This window comes from Cucumis sativus, chromosome 7 (assembly GCF_000004075.3).
Source record: "Cucumis sativus cultivar 9930 chromosome 7, Cucumber_9930_V3, whole genome shotgun sequence".
In the NCBI taxonomy this organism is placed as follows: Eukaryota; Viridiplantae; Streptophyta; class Magnoliopsida; order Cucurbitales; family Cucurbitaceae; genus Cucumis; species Cucumis sativus.
The window spans coordinates 17,935,260-17,955,956 of record NC_026661.2 but is presented as its reverse complement, the minus strand read 5'-3'; the positions used below and the strand labels follow the sequence as shown (position 1 = coordinate 17,955,956).

At 33.2% G+C, this 20,697-nt stretch overlaps 3 protein-coding genes and 1 non-coding gene across 10 annotated transcripts; all 4 read left to right on the top strand.

The window, feature by feature from the left end:
- TRNAS-UGA lies at positions 1-82 on the top strand. Its single transcript has one exon. It is a non-coding gene; the product is annotated as a tRNA-Ser (tRNA).
- A 318-nt stretch (positions 83-400) lies between these two features.
- LOC101219196 (39S ribosomal protein L46, mitochondrial) lies at positions 401-3,960 on the top strand. Of its 3 annotated transcripts, none has more exons than XM_004148827.3 (7): positions 401-523; positions 703-855; positions 991-1,056; positions 2,038-2,112; positions 2,875-3,004; positions 3,079-3,201; positions 3,506-3,960. In XM_004148827.3, exons 1-7 carry the CDS (start codon positions 402-404, stop codon positions 3,647-3,649), a joined length of 813 nt encoding a protein of 270 aa, XP_004148875.2. In that variant the 5' UTR covers position 401; the 3' UTR covers positions 3,650-3,960. The 3 variants fall into 3 exon arrangements, with proteins under 3 accessions (XP_004148875.2, XP_011659322.1, XP_011659323.1); XM_011661020.2 differs by having other exon boundaries at positions 459-603; XM_011661021.2 differs by lacking the exon at positions 401-523 and adding an exon at positions 546-577.
- A 1,780-nt stretch (positions 3,961-5,740) lies between these two features.
- On the top strand, positions 5,741-13,304 carry LOC101218955 (autophagy-related protein 18g). 4 transcript variants are annotated; one of them, XM_031888738.1, is made up of 13 exons: positions 5,743-6,330; positions 6,570-6,702; positions 8,149-8,335; positions 8,408-8,607; positions 8,946-9,216; positions 9,334-9,383; positions 9,754-9,996; positions 10,099-10,947; positions 11,017-11,168; positions 12,004-12,140; positions 12,378-12,647; positions 12,729-12,902; positions 12,977-13,304. In XM_031888738.1, exons 1-13 carry the CDS (start codon positions 6,239-6,241, stop codon positions 12,979-12,981), a joined length of 2,763 nt encoding a protein of 920 aa, XP_031744598.1. In that variant the 5' UTR covers positions 5,743-6,238; the 3' UTR covers positions 12,982-13,304. The 4 variants fall into 4 exon arrangements, 3 of the variants coding, with proteins under 3 accessions (XP_031744598.1, XP_031744597.1, XP_004148874.1); XM_031888737.1 differs by having other exon boundaries at positions 8,149-8,607; XR_970101.2 differs by lacking the exon at positions 6,570-6,702 and having other exon boundaries at positions 5,741-6,330; positions 8,149-8,607; positions 8,946-9,383; positions 12,752-12,902.
- Positions 13,305-16,201: 2,897 nt separating this feature from the next.
- Positions 16,202-18,250, top strand: LOC101219433 (LRR receptor-like serine/threonine-protein kinase ERL2). Of its 2 annotated transcripts, none has more exons than XM_011661018.2 (2): positions 16,202-16,514; positions 16,651-18,250. In XM_011661018.2, exon 2 carries the CDS (start codon positions 16,704-16,706, stop codon positions 17,889-17,891), a length of 1,188 nt encoding a protein of 395 aa, XP_011659320.1. In that variant the 5' UTR covers positions 16,202-16,514; positions 16,651-16,703; the 3' UTR covers positions 17,892-18,250. The 2 variants fall into 2 exon arrangements, with proteins under 2 accessions (XP_011659320.1, XP_031745049.1); XM_031889189.1 differs by having other exon boundaries at positions 16,207-16,336.
- The last annotated feature ends 2,447 nt before the right edge of the window (positions 18,251-20,697 follow it).

Sequence of the window (20,697 nt, the reverse complement as noted above, 5' to 3'; positions counted from 1 at the left end):
GTCGATATGTCCGAGTGGTTAAGGAGACAGACTTGAAATCTGTTGGGCTTCGCCCGCGCAGGTTCGAACCCTGCTGTCGACGTTTTTTCCTTTTTTATTTCTTATACAATTTTATTTTATTTTTGTCATGAATCTCAATTATAATCAAATTTAAATTCGACACGTGTGTGTCTAATGATCCAAATGAAAATAATTAAAGCAGTTAGAATGCGAAAGAAATTGATTTGTTGGTTTTGATTTACGAGGGCTCAATAAACATGTCAGTCAGTTAATACAAAATTTCAAATTTATTGTTACCACTACCTCATACAATCAAACGGTAACGGAATCGGATAATTTTTCAATTGCTAACGGTAACAAATAAAGTGATATGATAATGTACAATAGGAGCCCAAATGGTTATGATCAGCTCAAAGCCCATAGAATACCCAACCTCGGCGGCCCACTTAAGAACACTCAGAACAACAAGAGAAGGTTACCAAAGCGCAACCCTCGCCGTCGACGGTCACACTGTCATTCTCAGGTGAACTCTTTGCGCCTTCTTCAATGGTAGCTTATGAATGCGTCTTCAGTATCGGTTATACCTCTTCTTAGAACTTCAATGCAAGTTCCAGTGTCATTTCCTTCAAAATTTATTTTATGGTTAATGAATTGCTGTTTCTTTTTTCTCTAATCGGTTACGTGTGATTCTCTCAAATTCAGAATGCAGAGATCGTTAAATTTTGCCGGTCAGCTCGTGAAGAGGCGAGGATTTTCGACGAATTCTGAGAAAATTGTAGCGGCTGTACTGTTCGAGAGGCTGCCAGTCGTGATTCCGAAGATTGACCCCGTGATCTATGCATTTACGGACTTCCAGTACGTTGTTTTTGCTTGTGTTTTTTTTTTTTTACTGAAAGAGTTGCTGTATCTTGACTTGGTTTTCATCGGGATAGGGAGTATTTCTTATTTATTTCTTATTTTGATCGTTCAGCTTTGCTCGATTGTCTTCAGGTTTAGGTGGCAACAGCAATATCGACGCAAATATCCTGACGAATTTTTAAATAAAGCTGATGGCAGGTATATTTTCTATCATTTTGTTTGGCTACGTCAAGTATAGAGTTTTGGTTTATGCATTGTTTTAACTTGACTTTCTCTCTGAACTCCTTCAATTCTTGTGACATTTTAAAGCATCAAGTTCTAGAGAGTGCTCTTTTAGTCTATTTTTTCATTTTGTCAAACATCATTATTCACAACAATGTGATATTAGTTATCATATTTTAGCTTATTTTATTATTAAAAGTGCAAGAAATTTTTTTTGTGGGCTACTCTACTAGGAGGGCACCAGTTGATTCCAAACTTTGAGCAAGAAAATTTTGTGTAAGTAAAGAACACCTATGTTAGTTAACTTTAAGTACCAATGTAATTTAATTATCAAACGGACGACATTGGCATCCCAATTGAGGAGAGTTGGTTTTAGTCTCTAATTACAATAGATTGCAAATTTCTAATTTGATTTGTTACATTGAGGTAATAACTTTTTCGTTCTCTTGAAAGTTGGAACTAACAACTTTTGGCACCGAAAGAAATTAACGAAAGTTTCCAGTTATTGGTAAAGTTAAATTTTATGACTTCCTTGGATTGGAGCCTTCTAAGATGAAGCTTTATGTTGATAAATCTTAGGGCTTTCTTTAGTAGTGAGCTTAGTATAATGTAGCTTTTGGGTGATCAATTTACATTTTCTTTGAATTATTTGGATGGATTATCTGGGTGGAGGATGACCAACTCTGTAACGCGTTTTTCCTTAATTATCTAAATTCATGTTTATTTCAAATGGATGGCTGCGGTACTTGAATTTCGTATATATTACTACCACTATAGCACAATGTCATATGCCCATAGGCCTTCAAAATATTTATATTTTGAAGGCAATCTTATCTCATGTTACTATCAATTTTCAGTTAGCTAATTGTTGGAGCTTATTGTCCAAACACTGGATAAATGAGAATACATGATTTTTCTTTCTTTTGGCAATTGTATGACTCAAGCTGCTGATAACAGGGGAAAAGGTGACTACCAAATTGATTATGTTCCAGCTCCACGGATTACTGAAGCTGACAAAACAAACGACAGGAAGTATGCAATCTCTTCTTTCTTTCTTTCTTTCTTCTTCTTTCTTTCTTCTTCTTTCTTTCTTTCTTTCTTCTTCTTTTTTTTTCCTTCTCTCTCCTTCTCTCTTTAATATAACTTAGAATTGATTGATTGAAGGTTTCTTTATCCATGCAACGTCACTATTGAGTGAAAAGAAACAGAATCTATGAGTTTTTGTTCTTGTTCATGCTAAATAATCTTCACTGTTGTGACTTTTCTTCCCTGAAATTTTTGTGGCACCTTGCAGTTCTTTTGTGTTTGTTTGAACATATTTTCTCGTTTCTTATATAAAAGAAAAAAAACAAAATAACACTTTTATATCCCAATATTGCACAGTGCATATCAAGCTCATGTGCATGCTGCTCTGTTAGGTGCTTTCAACTCATTTATTTTAGTGAAGCGCTCTTACATCTTTAAAACCATAGTTCTACTTAGTTTCATGATGACTGATGAAACTTGTTTTAGCCTGGGGAAATCCCTTTCATTTGATTCATGATAAAATTTCCAGATATCGTTGGATATCTAATAAATGTTAAAATTGTATTGCTTTGTTTGTATATCAGGCTATTGATATCTTTTCTACTCTACAACTGAAGTTTCTAGATGGTGTCTCTTAAATACAGAGACTCCCTTTTCTCGCGTTTTATTTAGAGTTCAGGCCATCTGATCCAGGTCATTAGTTTGCTACATTTTAAGCTCGAAATTGAGATATACATTCTGGTTACTGGAATTGTTCTCTCCTTCTAGGTCACTGAAAAGAGCACTTGACAGAAGACTTTATCTTCTTCTCTATGGTCCCTCCATTGGGGCACCTGATGAGAAACCCATCTGGCACTTTCCAGAAAAAGCTTACGAGACCGAGGAGACATTACGTAAAGTAAGAGTTGGCTACTGGTACTCTTCAGTTCTATTTTTCATCAATTTTACCCTTCTAACTTTTAAGTTCTACAGTGTGCAGAGTCTGCCTTAAAGTCCGTCCTTGGAGATCTTTCTCAAACATATTTTGTTGGTAATGCTCCAATGGGTCATATGGTTGTACCACCTACAGAAACTGCACCAGTTCCAACTTTGAAGGTATATGTCTTCTACTAAAAAATTTATATCATATAATAACTTCAAGCATCGGCAATTGGAATTGGTTGAAATATCATTTTGGCCTCTTTACTTTTGGTTTTGTTATGCTTTCGTTAACGTATTTTCAATAAATCTTAAATTTAATCATTTAGAGTTATTTTTAAACACTTGAAAGTGTAGGAACTAAAATGGAATAGAACCCAAATTACATGAATGAATCCAAAGTTTATACTTGAATGCTGAGTATTTAGTACAATGAGGTCATTTATGTGTTTGCTTAAATGAAATCTCTCCTGTTTGCCAGAGATTCTTTTTTAAGTCTCAAGTGGTTGCAGCCGATAAATTTGATATTGGGAAATGTGAAGATTTTGTATGGGTTACAAAGGATGAATTGTTGGAGCATTTTCCTGATCAAGCTGAATTTTTCAAGAAGATGATCATCAGTTGATGTTAGTAGATTGACGATAGGAAGCCTCACATAGATTGCCTCAACCAACAAATTTATGGTCAGGATGTAAGTGGCGTAGATGATTTGAGTTATGAAATGTTAAATTAAGTGTTTGAGGCTGGAGGTTTTGTTTGTTCTGATGTAAAATGGACGAATGAGGATACCAATTTGGAATTAGTTTTAGGCAACTTCCTCTTTGCTGTTTCTTTGATTATTGGACAGTCAGAATAAATGGTTCGATCCTCTTATTCTGATTTCTCGAACCAACAATAGCAATCGCAAATTTTGAATATAATGACTTTTTTCGTTTCTTTTTGGTGTTATGAGAAGCAATGAATCCTTCACTTCATTGTCGTGGTAAAATTACTGAGCCTATGTATGTGCCAGGGGCATTAAACGAAGTTTTACGTTATTATTTCTTTATCGTTAATACATAGTTTTTATATCCATGTCTAGGTCTTAGATGCACAATTTCGAGATCAAAATATCGATATTGATACTGATATCGAAATTTTAATGTTACGGATATATATGTATATCCTATATTCTGAAATATCTATACAGCTATATTTTACAAGTATAAAAACTATTGCTATATTATGTCGATAAATATTTTGCTTCTCCAATTGTCATATAAAGTCATGTCTCTTTCTCAAATAACTTCTTGTCACCATGATTTGATGTTACTTTTCCTAACTCTTTAGTCTAATTACAATTTTGCTTATAACTTGTAAGTTTTATTTTGTTACTTTGAACATTTCAATCTTGGATTGTTTGTATTCATCTTTCAATTTCATCATTTCATCATCTAGAACTTTCTCTTCAATGCAACAAATAGTTAGGTTGATATAGATTCAACGCTGACACAAGTGAATTAACGTTTTTATTGAATTATAGAAAATTTCATAAAACATATTAAACATGTTAACTTGCTTTAAAAAAATGATAAAATGATTGTTTAACTTCTTTGTTATTATAATTTTTGCAAAATCATGTCATTTACTTTTTATTGATATTTGTGTTTCCACCTTGTCAAAATTAAAGACCTTGATATTTTTGTTGGTATTAACATTTCTTCGGTATTCATTGTCAATATTTTAAATTATGGTAAGAGGTATATTATAATAATACAACACTTATTTTAAGAGCCTTGATCAATGGAATCTTCTATTTCGAAGATTTTGTGTTTCTATGATGAAGTATTGTAAAAGAGGAATCGTCGTATATAACAACTTTTTTGTTTGAATATGGTTGATTAGGAGCATTCAAATAATACGATAATACAATTAAAATTATTCGATTCAAACTGCACTCTTGGGTTTGTATTTTTTTTGTTGGGTTTGGTTTTGAGTTGAATATATATATAGTTTGAGTTTATCAAATTTTAATAATTAGTTAGGTATTGCACATTAATTTAAGTATTTAAAATAATAACCTGACAATCCAACCACATCAAACTTGAATTTTATAGACTGAGTTGAGTTGGGTTAGAGACAACGTTTTAAGTCTTTTAAACAACTACTATAACTTTATTTAAAATTTTGGTTTGATAAAAAAAGGATTTGTTGACTCTGATCCAACCTAACTCATGTACATTCTTATGATTGATTGGTCAAAACGAGCTTGTAGTACGTGTTAGCAATTTCGAGGTTTGTGATTCAAAATTAATAGATAGGTGAACAATTGTATCAACTCGTAATTCAACATAGAATTTAACATGGACTTTTTTTTTATGGTAAACATTGCTTTCAAATTCTTAGCTACATTTCCTAAACTTAATTATTTTTATATATCATCGTATCATCACTTATATATAGTTTTGAGAGGAATAACTTTACTACTCATATTTGATTTTACAATGTATTAGTGATAACAATTAATAGCTATGATTTCAGTTTAAAAAAGTTGAGAAGAAGCACTTACAACAACAGTAACAAATAGAAAGTTATAAATAATATCAATTGATAGCTATTAGTGATGTGAGTTAGAGTTTTAAAATTAAGCTTAAAAAAACTTTATAATTTTCGAATTATGGAAGTTTGAATTATAAGTCCCTAACAAAACGGAAAATTTTACTTTTTAACCCCAAACAAAAATGAGGAGCGGAAGAGATCGACACGCAGAAATTCCGAGGGAAAAATTCAGAATCATGAAAGCGACAGAGCGGAACGAAAACGATCTCATTTTGGACCTATAATTTGCCGTCAACGTTGTTCAAATCTTCAATCATAAACACTGTTTCTTTAAGTCAATTTTCCGATTAAAATCCAAACCCACTTCTCTATTTCTCTGCTGAATTTCTTTCCGTTTTGTTCAATAATTCTGTCGTTTTCGAATGAGATATCTGATCGTCGGCGGCGATCGGAGATGTTCTTCGCCGGTGGTACTGGATACGGATTTTTTAGCAGAGGAGATTGATGGTGAGACTGATGATTCTGATGCTGATTTGGACCATTGGTCGACTGAGTCAGTAGAAGAGATAGTATTTCGTTGGTGAAGTGGTAATGAAGAAAGGGAAGGGCAGGAACCTCGGGCTTTTGCCTAATTCTCTGAAAATTATATCGTCGTGTTTGAAGACGGTGTCTACTAATGCCAGCACCGTTGCTTCCACCGTCCGCTCTGCCGGTGCTTCGGTTGCTGCTTCAATCTCCGCAGCTTCTTCTGAGGATGAGAAGGATCAGGTGTTCGTCTTCTCTTGTAACTTTCTATAGCTTTTTCTTTTAGTTTATCGATGAATGAATGCTTGCTTGCTATTGTCAGTGATTCCTTGGTAATATATTGGAACATGATTTCATGGTTTCTATCGATATATATGTGTGCGTATAGTTTCCCATGAATAGCATCTAGATAAATGGGAAACTATCTGATTGTTACAAATGTTGAATAAAACCTCGACACTTGTTGATTTCCATTTGACCAGGATTTTGGAGGGGAGTGTAGTAGCAAACAAAGGGCGGATAAGCCGGAAAATGTTAGGGGGTGGCTGGTGGAGGTCTGAGAAAAATGGGAAATTATACTTTTTATCTGCTCATCAGGCTCTCACTAAAAATAGAGTATTGGGTTCCCCTTTTTCCTTTTTATGTGTGAGAAATTACATTTGTAGCTACTCTCTTTTTTTCCTTTGGTTAGAAACAGCCATTTCGTTAATGAAACTGAAATCTTCTAAAAGCGGATACTATTTGTGGAAATAGAAGAAGGGGGGTATTTTTAGATTTCTTCAAAAGGAAAGAGGAGCAATAAAAACTGCCAAAATTTTACTTTGAAGCTTAGAAAATTCCTCACAGGGTGAGCTTCAGAAGATGACCTTATTTGAATAGGTAGGTGGGACAGCTATTTTCACATGAGCTTGAGCTGATTTTTTGGAGGAGTGATAATGGTATTACCCACATAAAAGACGTTTCGAAATTTTCATTTTGTCCACTTATAAAATTAGAAATAATTTTGAAAAATGTATAAAAACGCTTGAAAAAGCATTTCAAGAGCCATAATTCCAATACGCCAATAGCCTTCTTTTTGTGATGAAGACCTCAAGGGCAAGAAACAATATCATCCTCTGCGGCTCTGCCAGGGAAGATCCTGTAAACACCAAAGCTGTTAAAATCGTTATCTTTCTAACCAAATAACGAAAGTATTGAAAAATAGGTGTGCCATCTTACTATGATCTTGTACAAAGAGAGCACAGATGGTGGTTCTTCCACCTCCTTATCTTATACTAACCACCACTCCACCTCGTCTGGTGCATTAGACAAAGAGAAACATTCCAACTTTCAATTAAAGAAAGTGATTCAGGATTTTGACTTTGCTGGACAGAAAATTTCAAAACTTGCTAATCTGTAAAGTCGAGGAGACTTTGAAGCCACAGATATTTCATAGTCCACGGATCAAACAAAAAGTTTACCCTATTTCCATCTTGGCCTGAAATGTAGTTTTAGAAGAGAACAAGCTGTAGAAAACCAGGGTCTATGAGTAGAGAGTTAAAAAGAAGTTTTGTGCCCAATTGCAACTGTCCAGCGCTAACTTTGCCAGCAGCAATTTTAAACCATAAATAATCTGTCTAAAAAAGAGAATTATATTTCTGTAACTTTGTACATTGCAGCAGGGGACTTTTTTGTCAATCCAGGAATATTTAGGGTACACAGCTTCTAGTTGGAATGTTCTTCATGAGCTCTTTTGTAATCACATAGTATTTCTTTTTACAAATTTGTATTTGGGGCATTTTCTTTGTTCCTTTTCTAAGGAAGATATCTCATCTCCCTTGGGCCTTGCTTCTCCCTTTTGATGTAGATGTACTGTGGGGTTTTTATTTTATTTATTATTTATAATTTTAATTTTAAAATTATTATTATTATTATTATTATTTTAATATAGAATAATGATGAGGACGATGATGATTTATTTAATATGTGTGTCTGTTACCTCAAAATTCTTATTCTAAGTTTTTTCTAGTAGTTACTCTTGCCTTGTAAACTATTTATGTATTTTGTTCTGACTTCGAGCAGGTAACTTGGGCTGGTTTTGACATTCTGGAAGTTGAACCATATATCATTAGGCACATTCTCTTACTTGGTTATCTGAATGGATTTCAATTACTTGATGTGGAGGATGCTTCTAACTTCAAAGAACTTGTTTCAAAGCGTGGTGGCCCTGTTTCATTCCTACAGATTCTCCCTTCTCCAGCAAAGCCTGGTACTCCTCCAGCAAAGTCTGATAGGCATGAACTACTCAGAAGATCACACCCTTTATTGCTGATTGTTGCAGGAGAAGAAAGCAAGGATGTAGCTATGGGACAAAACCATAGTCCTATGGGCGTCCTCCCAGGAAGTTGTGCCAACTCTCACAATGCTGTTCAGTTTTACTCCCTTAAGTCTCACTCTTATGTGCATGTTTTGAGATTCAGATCTGCTGTTTGTATGGTTAGATGCAGCTCTCAGATAGTAGCTGTGGGCCTGGCTACACAAGTAAGGACCAAAATGACTGACAACTATGGATATAGAATTGATTTGATGGTAACATCTTCTTGATGAGTATGTTAAACATAGGGAAAATGCACTTACAAAAAGTTATGATGATCTGCATTTCTATTCAAGTATTGTTCAAATGATGCACTCCCCGGAACATTTTCTCCCCCTTGTGAAATGGTAATCTGAATTAGTTTTCTAGTTTGGAAGTATGATATGAATTATTATATCAGTCAGTTGTAGGATCTATCTTATATAACTTCTTAGATTATGAACATAATATTCCAGCATGTTGTTTATGTGAGAAACTTTCTAACTAGCTTGATGTTTGGTGGCAGATATATTGCTTTGATGCAATAACCCTTGAGGTTGTATTTAGTGTTTTGACCTCTCCAGTTCCTGAGATATCAGGACAAGGAACCACTGGAACTAATGTTGGTTATGGTCCCATGGCTGTGGGTCCGAGGTGGTTAGCATATCCTTCTGTTGGCCCAGTACCATCAACCACTGTTCCATTAAGTTCTCAAAGCCCATTCCCCTCCCAAAGTGTTAATCCCCCATCATTGCCTGGCAGTGATAGGACAAAGGCTCATTATCCAGTGAAGTCTGGTAAGCAACTGGCTGCTGGAATTTTCAATTTGGGTGGTATGGGATATAAAACATGGTCCAATTACTATCAAGATCTAAACCTTAACAAGTACAATTTCTTGATTGAATCAAATTCAGGATGGAAAGCTGGAAGGCTTGCAGGAATGGAAGCAGATTATCCAGGGATGGTTAGTTTTTATTTTTGTGAGTCCAATGGAATATCGTTACTAGAAATAATTCATGAATCATAGATTTCCTTTCATTTTCAGGAATGTGAACATCGTGTTTTGCATCATTCTAAAAAACAGTATTTTTTTTCAATTATTTATGTTGCTTATACTTGAACAGTGGTTTGCTTGTGTAAGTTTGAGTTACCCATTAGTTCTTTTGGCATTTCTTTTCAAGGTTGATTTGGAGGTCATCTTCTGGCAACAAATTAAACCCTTAATTTAATCTGTTCCATAAAATAGAAATCCAAGAAGGAAAAGCATTTGAAAGCATCTTGATGTTCATCAAAGCATTTGAAAGCGTTTGAAAGCATCTTGATGGTTATTGCAGGTTGCTGTTAAAGATTTTGTTACCCGAGCTATTATAACTCAGTTTAGAGCTCACACCAGCCCATTGTCTGCATTATGTTTTGATCCTAGTGGGACACTTCTAGTGACTGCATCAATTTATGGGAATAACATCAATATCTTTCGAATCATACCAAACTCACGCAGTGGATCAAGTGGTCTAAGCTTTGACTGCAACTCTTCTCATGTCCATCTCTACAAACTGCATCGTGGAATAACATCAGCTGTTAGTACAAATGTGGTTTTCTGATGGTAGTATACTTGGTCTTCATCTTCCTGTGTTTTCAAAGTTTCTGACCTCTTCTATTTTCCTTTCTACTTATCACAGATGATCCAGGATATTTGCTTTAGTAACTACAGTCAATGGGTGGCAATTGTTTCATCTAAGGGGACTTGTCATGTTTTTCTCTTGTCCCCTTTTGGTGGTGAAGCTGGATTGAGAATTCTTAATTCTCAGGGTGAAGAACCATGTGTGCTTCCAGTTCTAACTTTACCCTGGTGGTCCACGTCTTCACTCATAATAAATCAGCAATCTTTTCCACCCCCACCACCTGTTACTCTTTCTGTCGTCAGCAGAATTAAATACAGTAGCTTTGGATGGCTCAATACTGTAAACAATTCAGCTGGTGCAGGAAAAGGTTTTGTGCCTTCTGGTGCTGTTGCTGCCATTTTTCATAACACACTCTCTCATAATATTCAGCATGTAAACTCAAAGCCCAATTCCCTGGAGCATCTATTGGTTTATACTCCTTCAGGTCATGTAGTTCAGCATGAACTTCTGCCTTCTTTTGGTGCCGAACCAAGTCTCCACAGTTCTAGAACCGAATCAAGTTCCGTTTTACATATGCAGGAAGATGATCTAAAGTTAAAAGTTGAGCCTATTCAGTGGTGGGATGCATGTAGAAGATCAGATTATTCAGAAAGGGGGGAGTGCATCCATGACTCCACCTCTGATGGGCAAGATATAGCCAAAACCAACGCTATTCAGAATGAACGAACAGACACTGAGAAAACTCATGAATTGGATTTCCAGGAAATGAATGATGGTTCTAGTGCAGATGAGATTCTTAGAGTTAGAGGTCAATCTGGTATAACTCATGAGCAATCTCACTGGTTTCTATCAAATGCAGAAGTACAATTGAGCTCTGGAAGGCTACCAATTTGGCAAAACTCCAAGGTAACTTCATGTATGGTAGTATTACAAAAATACCTTGAGACATTAGTAATTTGATTTGTTCTGTTGTAGATTTATGTTATGAGTTCTCCAAGAATCAATAGTATAGCCGGTGGAGAGTTTGAAATCGAAAAAGTCCCTGTTCAAGAAATTGAGGTTCGGGAGAAGGAACTGTTACCTTGTTTTGACCATTGCCTCAGCCTCAAGTCTGGTTGCAATGACAGGCGAGTACAAGTTCTTGGTTCCAATATTTTATAGATAAATTTTGTAGGGAAGTTTCGGTGTTTGGGAGGGAATCATTGATGTACCATAAATATTTGTAGAATATAGGTTTCGCAACATTGAATCTTGAGATCATTGAAACTGTTTTAAGATTTTTACTTTTCAAAAATGATTTTATTAAAAAAAAACTATACATTTCAAGTTTTTACTTTTTGATGTTCTGCCCAAGTTTGATGAAACAAAATAAGTTTAAATTCTTTTTTGGTTTTTGGATTTGTTTGCTATTTCCATTTTGATTTATATATAAGAATTAAACATTCTTAGTTCTTCAGTATGGAACTAAAAGTCATTTTAGTCTTCGCGATTGATTTTTTATTAATTATTTAAGGAAAAAATATCTATTTATACTCAAACTTGAGGGTTGTATCAATTTAAACCCTGAACTAATAATTGTATCGATTTAAATGTTGGACTTTCTTAAATATATCAATTTGCACCATTTGCTACGTTTTGCTTGGATAAACAAGTACATGATATATTCTTATCAATTTGAACCCTAAACTTTCATATGTAAATCAATTTAGACTCTCCTTTAAGGTTTCTTTTTAAGATTGTCCATGCATATTAATTCTAGTCGTCCATTTTATTAATCTAGCATTTGAAAAAGTTTAGAGACGGGTAAGAATTGAATGCATGAGTGATTTTTAAATATTATTTTAATAAGGGGTCTAAAATGTTGGTACTGTTATCCCTTCTTTGTAGTGAACTTCTGCTTATGGAAGGTTTCTTTTTATAAATATATCATTGACTGTTTGGTTATATGTCGTGTGAATTCAGAGGGCTTCTCTTGGGAAGATGCATCAGTCCTACTTCTTCTGAGATCTATCAGTCTGAGGTCAAAGTTACTGAAGAAATCGTTGTTATATGTCACTCCAAACCTGCATCACTTAGCTCCACAGAGAGCTCAGATGGAGGTAATTTTAATAACAATCTCCTTCAACTTATCAATGGCTTTGGACTATTTCAAATCGACATTGCTACCATTTGTTGGTTGGTTTCGTTACTATTAGTTTATTGAAGAGAACTGTTCAAATCCACTTGTAAATTCCTAACTGGGATTGATGATGTCTGAAATTACTTTTATGTACATATTTTGGTTACTCTAAAAAAAGTTGCTTAGTTTCCTATACTTTACTTTTAACATCATGAAGGTTCGTCAAGAAGGATGGAAAGTTCTATTGATTTTGATCAAGCAAGCTGCGAGAAGTCTTGTACTCCTCTTTGTCAACATTTAAATGAGATGTACTGGGAAAAAAGAGCTAGCGAGTCTTTCACGACTCCAAAATCCTCAAATATTCTATGTACTCAAGTTGAAGGTTCGAGAATTGATGGTTCCCCTTGTGGTTTACACTTCTCAAACAGCAATTTCGGTTTCCCTTCCATTGAACAAGTTTCATCCAAAACACCGCCTTTCAACGAAGGTGCAACTAACGTTTCCATTTCAAGCCATGTGAAATTGAATCATACACTCGTTGCCAACAGTGCTAACTTATAAATTGCAGTTACTTTTCAACACATTTGCCAGGAGGAACCCTGCAAGGTACTGGAGAGTAATGATGGTTGCCAGGATATAAATGACATTTCAACCGATCATGTTGACGGTTTCGAGTACGAAAACATATGTAGCGATGAGAATGACAAAATATTTGGTGACATGTTCACCTCTTCTGAAGAAGGTTCAACCCTGAAACCTTTGTCTTATCTATTGAGATTAACTTCATATTTATCACTACTTGATTTCTTTTGGCAGGGTGATACAATGATAAAATTTGTAGATCTTATTGTGGTCAAAGGGTGCTAAATAAATATCATACCCAGCCACATCTACCAATGTATGTGAATCTCTCTCTCTCTTGTATAGATCTTGTGAATAAAATCTCTGAAATATGTGAAAGTTTCATTCCTTACTGGTGGTTTTTATAACTGTTTTTGATGAAATAATATGAAAATATGTCCATACTTGTAAAGTGTTTGGCTTGGAAGATTACACTGTAACCTATTTGTAAAAGAATTCCCAAAGTTGTATAAAAATTACTTCTATCGTTGGAAAAGGAATGAATTTTCATGATATTTTTATATGAGTGGTTTCCTTTTTCTTTTCTTATAGTTTTTGTTTTTTTTTCCAATTAATATGTTCTTTAGGATTTTAGGGTTAAGAAAGGGTTCTACTTTTCATATCTTAACTAGTAATCTCATTAGGACCTATCAATTTGATGTATGGGATAGATATAATTTACTTTTTGAGGTAGAGCAAAAGTTATAGTTGTTGTGGCTACTTTTGTTGTTAGTATTTAATGTGATGATTGCATAATTCAAATTTTATGGTGCTCAATTATTTATGATATTAAAATTCTATAAATTTCTATACAATTTTAGTGGGTTTCATGTGAGATTATTATTTTTGCTACTATTTTGGTATTTAGTAGTTGCTACTCATTTGTCATATTAAAATTCTCAAGTTTCTGGTGAGATTAATCAGAATAGGTTATCACTTAATTATATAGAACAAAAAGAAAATCAATTATAATCAAATATAATCACGAATATGGGATGTTTTCAAATATAGGATATTGAACCAAAATATTTTCTAAATATAGCTAATTTTCGGTAGATACTAATAAACATTCATAAACTTATATTTAGGTGGCCAATGAATTATTTTTTAAAAAAGATTTTTATAACTAATTAAGATTCAATATTATAATTACTAATTGTGCTTGAGGATTTTATAAACTCTAAAGACTAAATTACAACTAAATTCTTTCTCTGAATTATAAGAATCAAATATGAAAATAAAAATATATATAGTATTTAAAAGCTTCATACTTATCAAAGACTAAATTGGTTCAATAGGTTAAAGTATAAACCAAAAGAAGTCTTCTCAAATAAGCTTATATGAATCTAACTTAATTCATCTCTATAATTTATAAAATATTAATTACTACAAAAGTATGTATATTTTCTATAAATATATTAATAAATATTTCAATGTTGGAATATTGACTTTTAAAAAAGTATTCTTTTTAGTTTCTAATAAATAATATTTCAATGTTGGTTGAAAATTTGTTGTACCAAGATAACAACGTTATTGACAAGAAGTTCAAATAATGTTAAATTGGGAAGAAAGTTGGTAAAGTTTAAGCATTTAGTATTAATACCAAATTGTTGGAATCAAGGAATCTCTATGTTATTAATAGTTGTGATAAACATGAAACCCTAATTAAACTATCAAGTTAGAGTTAATAAGTCTAACGACTATATGTTGAAGTTACTAATTTTGCATTTGAATTATAGTTGTACGATGGAATATCTTGATAGTTATGAAAGATAGATTGAGAGAGAAAGATGATGTTTATTCAATACATGTAGAAATAGAAAAATATAGATAGATTGAGTTACTCAACAAAATGACGAGAGATTCTATTATTGAAATTGAGTTGTTTACATCAACTTAAGAAGGCATGCGGGCTAAACGATCCTTTAAGAGAAGAGTGTGTTGGATGGTGCATGAGGTCAAATAGATGTAGAGCCTCTAATTAATTGTGGACAGGGTTTAAAATATGAATAACGGTTGAAATGTCAAGGTCTCAATTTTACAGAAATATCGTTTGTCACTAAATATTTCTAAAAATGTATATATAAAAACAAGAAATTCACACCATACTCGTAATAAATAAATATTTTACTTAGTTGAATATCTAATTACCTATTTTTTTGTGTGGACAAAATTTAAAATATACTGAAAAAATCAATTCATCTTTTATATCAATATCGAACGGTGAAAACGAGATGTAAACGTAGGATGAAAATATTGATACACCGATAACAATTTAATATCATTGTATATTTGTCTGACACAAGGTCTAAGTAATTGAGGGGTCATTGACAACTAGAAGGAGAGAAAAAAAAGTTCCACCAATCTAAAGCTAAAGCAACCATTAAAACATTTTTAATAATTTCGAAGAACGAACTATCCTCAACAAGATGCCCCAAGAATTAAATTTGTGAAGAAGTCTATCCATTGCTTTTCTAAAAGTTTTGAATTGTACATATATTATTATATATTATTAAACAACATTTATGATCTTGGATTTTTTTTTTACAAAAATAATAATTTTGTTCTTAAAGTTTAATAAGTAACAACCTAATTTTTATATCAATATTTGGATGTTAATTTTTATTTAGATTAGTAAAGATCAAATTGTTTTTCTAAACTACAAATATTAAGTTTTTACATCATAGAAATTGACACCCAATTTTGATAAATTTTTTTCATGACAGACTAAACTATCTACAAAATGATAAAATATAGATAATAAATTGTTGTTTAATAAATTATATATATATATAAACTCGTGTATACGGAAAATTAAAAGGTTTATTAAATTAAAGTATAAGATGTATAGTTAGAATCCTCCAACCTTAAATTATCTACTAAAATATTTAAAAAACAAAAGATTATCTACGAAATTATTACTCGTGAGAAAGTTCATATGGACAAAAAAGGCTTTTTAAATTTGCAATATTAAAAAGAGAGAGAGAGAGAGAGAAAGCTCTAAACCCTAATAAAAAAAAAAAACTCCTAAACCCTAAATCCAAAGGAAAAGACAAGAAAAACTCCTCTACGACCGTTTACATCGTACAGATTATTTGAACATCCGACGTGGCAGATCCTCTTAGGCTTACAACTGTCAATGTCACATCCCAAAGTGCATTTTCGCGTGACTATTATAACTTAACGTCGTCAAGTCCACGTCAACTAAAAGTTCACGGCCGTCACGCTTTATGACCTCTCTGTCTCTTCTTCCCCAACCAAACCACCCTCTCCACCACGTGACCACTGTCTCAAAAGCCAATAACCTCTCCTCCAAACCTCATGCCTCGGACTCCCTCAAGTTGGCTCGGACAACCGTTTGACTCCGAACCTAAACAAAAACAAAAATATGTTTATATAATTAACAAACAAACAAATAAATAAATATTCCGCCATTAAAGAAAAAAAAAGAGAAGAGAAAGCGTTTCTTGGTTTGTAGAAACTGAGAGAGGCTCTGGATTATAGCCATTGAATCTTCTCTACGAAGCTTTTGAAGTTCTTCCTAAAGCAAATACAGTACAGTGATTAGAGATTTTAATCCTTTTTCTTTCTTTCTTTTATTTATTTTTTTTGGTTTGAAGATTCTGTGATCTTTTCTCTGTTTGCGTCTCTTTGAAGCTAATCGATCTCGCGGGTTTTGGAGTTTTTCGTTTTTGATCTTTCTTTTTTGCAGGTTTCCGCCATTAATTTAGAGGTTTCTCACGAGATATCTTCCTTCTTTTTCAACCTCTTTTGTTTTGTTTCTCACGGGAAAGAGTTCTTAAAGTATTCAGTTGATTGCACTATATATAATTGTATTGTGTTTGTGCTGTTTTGTTCCTATCTCTCAGAGCTTGCTGCTGCTGCTCTAGTGGCGGAAGAGAAGTAACAGAGGGATTTGAGGATGAGAATGAGGAGTTTTGTTGTGATTTTGTTGTGTTTGGTGCAATGCTGTTGGTCTTCTGAGGCGATTTTGGATCCGATTGATTTTTTGGCTCTTCAATCGATACGGAAGGGTTTAGAGGATTTGCCTGGCTCTAATTTCTTCGCCTCTTGGGATTTCACGGCTGATCCTTGTAATTTCGCCGGTGTTTTTTGTGATTCTGACAAGGTTGTTGCCCTAAACCTAGGGGATCCGCGTGCTGGTTCACCTGGTTTGGTTGGCCGGATTGATTCTGCCATTGGTAAGCTCTCTTCACTCACGGAGTTCACCATTGTGCCTGGTCGAGTGTTTGGAGCTTTGCCGCAGTCCCTCTTCCAACTGAAGAATCTTCGTTTTCTCGCTATCAGCCGGAACTTCATCAATGGTGCTCTTCCGGCGAATCTCGGTGAGCTTCAGAGCTTGAGGACATTGGACCTCAGTTACAATCAACTCAGCGGAGAAATTCCTCGCTCAATCGGAACGATTACGGAGTTGTCTAATGTCATCCTCTGTCATAATCGTCTCACAGGTTCAGTCCCTATGTTTCCGTTCCGTAGCCTTAATCGTCTTGATCTGAAGCACAACAATCTCACCGGACCTCTTTCCCCGGACTCTCTTCCTCCTTCTCTCCAATACCTCTCTCTCTCATGGAACCGCCTCAACGGTCCTGTCTTCCGCCTCCTCAGCCGGCTTGACCAGTTAAACTACCTCGACCTCAGCCTAAACCAGTTCACCGGAACCATTCCAACTCGGATCTTCAGTTTCCCGATCGTCAACCTCCAGTTGCAACGGAACTTCTTCACCGGTCCAATCCTACCGGTTGATCAAGTGGCGATCCCAACCGTCGATCTCAGCTACAACCGTCTCTCCGGTCCAGTATCCCCAATGTTCTCCACCGTACAGAATCTATACCTGAACAACAACCGCTTCACGGGCGAAGTTCCAAACAGCCTTGTGGATCGATTGTTGGCTGCGAATATTCAAACTCTGTATTTGCAACACAATTTTCTAACCGGAATCGCGATCAACCCGACGGCGGAGATTCCTCTGAGTAGTTCATTGTGCTTGCAGTACAACTGTATGGTGCCACCGATACAGACGCCGTGTCCGGAGAAGGCCGGGAACCAGAAGACAAGGCCGATGGAGCAGTGCGGCGAATGGAGAGGGTGAAATCTGGAAATTCACACACTCTTCTCTGTCTCTCTACAAAAGGGCATAAGTGGAAGAAAGTAATTAAAAGTGAAACAAAAGAAAAAAATGATTTTTTTTGTTAAGAAAATATAGTTTTGGATAATTAATTAAATTTGAAAAATAATATATACAAAATCGGGGGTGGGGGAAATGGGAATGTTGTATTATTATTTACTTTTTAAATATTCGTTTATTTGTTTGTGTTTAGTATTTGGAGGGATAAAAAAAAAAAGAGAGAAAATAAGAATACTCTTTATTTATGTAATTGCTTTGGAGAAAGCTTTCTATGTTTCTTCAATTATAAATTTATATGTATAGAGTCCATTTATTTCTTTTCATTCTTTTTTCTTTTACATTTCTGTTTCCATTATTCTTATTTTTTAATAATTATAATGGATAGCAATTTCAAACATACTAATTTAAGTATAACAACGTTTTTAAAATATAGCAAAAAATTTTAATTGAATTTCTTAAATTTCTATCCATCTCCTCTTGTTTGTGTGCTCCAAAAAAAGACTAGAAAGTATAAAGATTCAATTTTAGTTGAAATATATGAATATCAAAAATAATTTTTTAAATGATAAATTTTTTTAAAAATATTTATAAATATAATAAAATATCGATGATAAACTAAGTGATCTATTTCGACATTTATTTCATTCTATTATATTTAAAAATAGTTTCATCTAAAAGCAAATTCTTAATTTAACTTCTTCTTTTTCCCTCTTGAACAAAGAAGGGAAGATTTGAATGAAAGGATATTTAATGCTTTGATTTATCTATATTTCTTGACAAGTTTAATCACATTTAAATCTTGTTTTCATTATAAAGAGGTTAAGATTTAATATCTCATAACTTCGTTAAATTGATTGTTTTCATTAAAAAAATGTGTTATAATAGAATAATATTAAATGGGTCGAAAGTCGAAAAAAGAAATATAATTCCATTAATTGTGAGGATGAAGTCATGTAAGAACTTAAACAAGAAGAGATTAGGTAGAGATAATCAAACCACATGTGAATTATAAAGAGATCACAAAGTGTAAGATATAAGTCATCATCCAACAAAAAAACTAAGCAATATTTGTTTGCATTGTCACACCTTTAATTAATAAACTTCATTCAATGTCTTTTGTTTTTTCCCTATAACTTTACAACCCAAAATATAATTGAAAAGAAAAAAGAATTAATAAACTAAACCTCTTGTTCCCATCAATATGATATATCCAAAAACTTTAGTTATTTTTTCCTAAATTGAACCCTTAATTTAATTCTTAGCAATTTGAGAGAGACAAACTTTGGGAGCTCTTAATTCTTAGCCCTTCATGGGAGACCAACTTTCATTTACCTCTCTCTGTACAAATTTTTTATCAAGTTTGGCTAATAAATGAGTGTCAAACACTTGTTTGGATGAGGAAATCAAACCATCTTTGAAATGAAATTAAAGTGCTCAAGTAAATAATTATTACATATTTTATTCTTTTATATTTAGAAATGGTTGGAAATATAACAATTAAATTTAAAAAACAATATTTTTTAAAAACGACATGTATAACAAAATTGGTTAGAGTTTGATATATAAAATTGGTTAAATTTGCAATTTTTTTTAAAAATGTTATCATACACTTTATTGTTATCGGTAAAATTATTATCCATTATAATTACCCTTAATTTTAAGGTTTTTGTTTAATAGACTTAAAAGATTCTAAAATTTTATGTTGTATAATACATCCTTAGATTTTCAATTTCATAATAAAAAATAGAAAACTAAAAAAAATTATTACACAAAATTGAAAGTATATAGACATATCGTCATATATTTCTTTTGAAGTTTATGGATCTGGTAACACAATCACAAAAACTTAGGAACTAAATTGTAATTTAATTAACCAAAAATAGTCTTAGCAGAAGAAAACCTTTCTTCTTGTCAATGAGAACAATCATATGTCTTTTTTTACTCGAAAAATTATGTGAAACTATGTCTTAATCAATAAGAACAAAGATTAATGTGAATATATTTGAGTGAAAAAACATCATTTGCCTCCTAAGATAGGGTTAGAGACATTATCTTTTTCCCACCTTGGTAGAATTATGATCATCTAAAAAGAAGGTTAAGGGAGGAAAAGGCTTGAAGTTCAACTAAGAGGCATAATTATTAAGGGAAGATTTTATAATCACTTACAAAGTGAAAAACTACTTTATCTTTTATGCATATATGTATGTTGAATTATTATTGAAAGGGTTGTTAATAATTTACCAAAGTTTCTTCCACAAGTAGGATTAGTGGGCCATATTTAAATTATTAAATAAATAGCTTAATTATTCACTAAGTAGGGGCCCTCATGGTTTTATGTTTCCTCTCTTTCTTCAAAATGCTTTCCTACAAAAGTTCTCTTCTCAACTCATCATTATCATCTCCATGAAACAAAAAATGGTCATTTTGCAATAAGGTTATGTTGGAAATTGGGGTTTAAAAAGCAAAAGTTGGACTTCAACAAATCCTCATTTTCATTTTGAACTACTTAACCCTTGTTTCACTCCAATTCAAGTTGCTTCTCAAAATCACTTTCTATTTTTTGAAATTACAATTGCTTGGCTCTAGCATCTCATTCGTGTTTGTTATTGTTGCATATTCATCGTGGGTTTATCCTTGGATCCACTTTTGGAGTCGACTTTCAAAGTACTTCCATTATATTAGTGTGTTGTTAAACCCACTACACTCTGATGCCTAAATTAGTACATGAAAGTTATAGATTCTTCTAACACTCGTATTTAATTATGTGTAA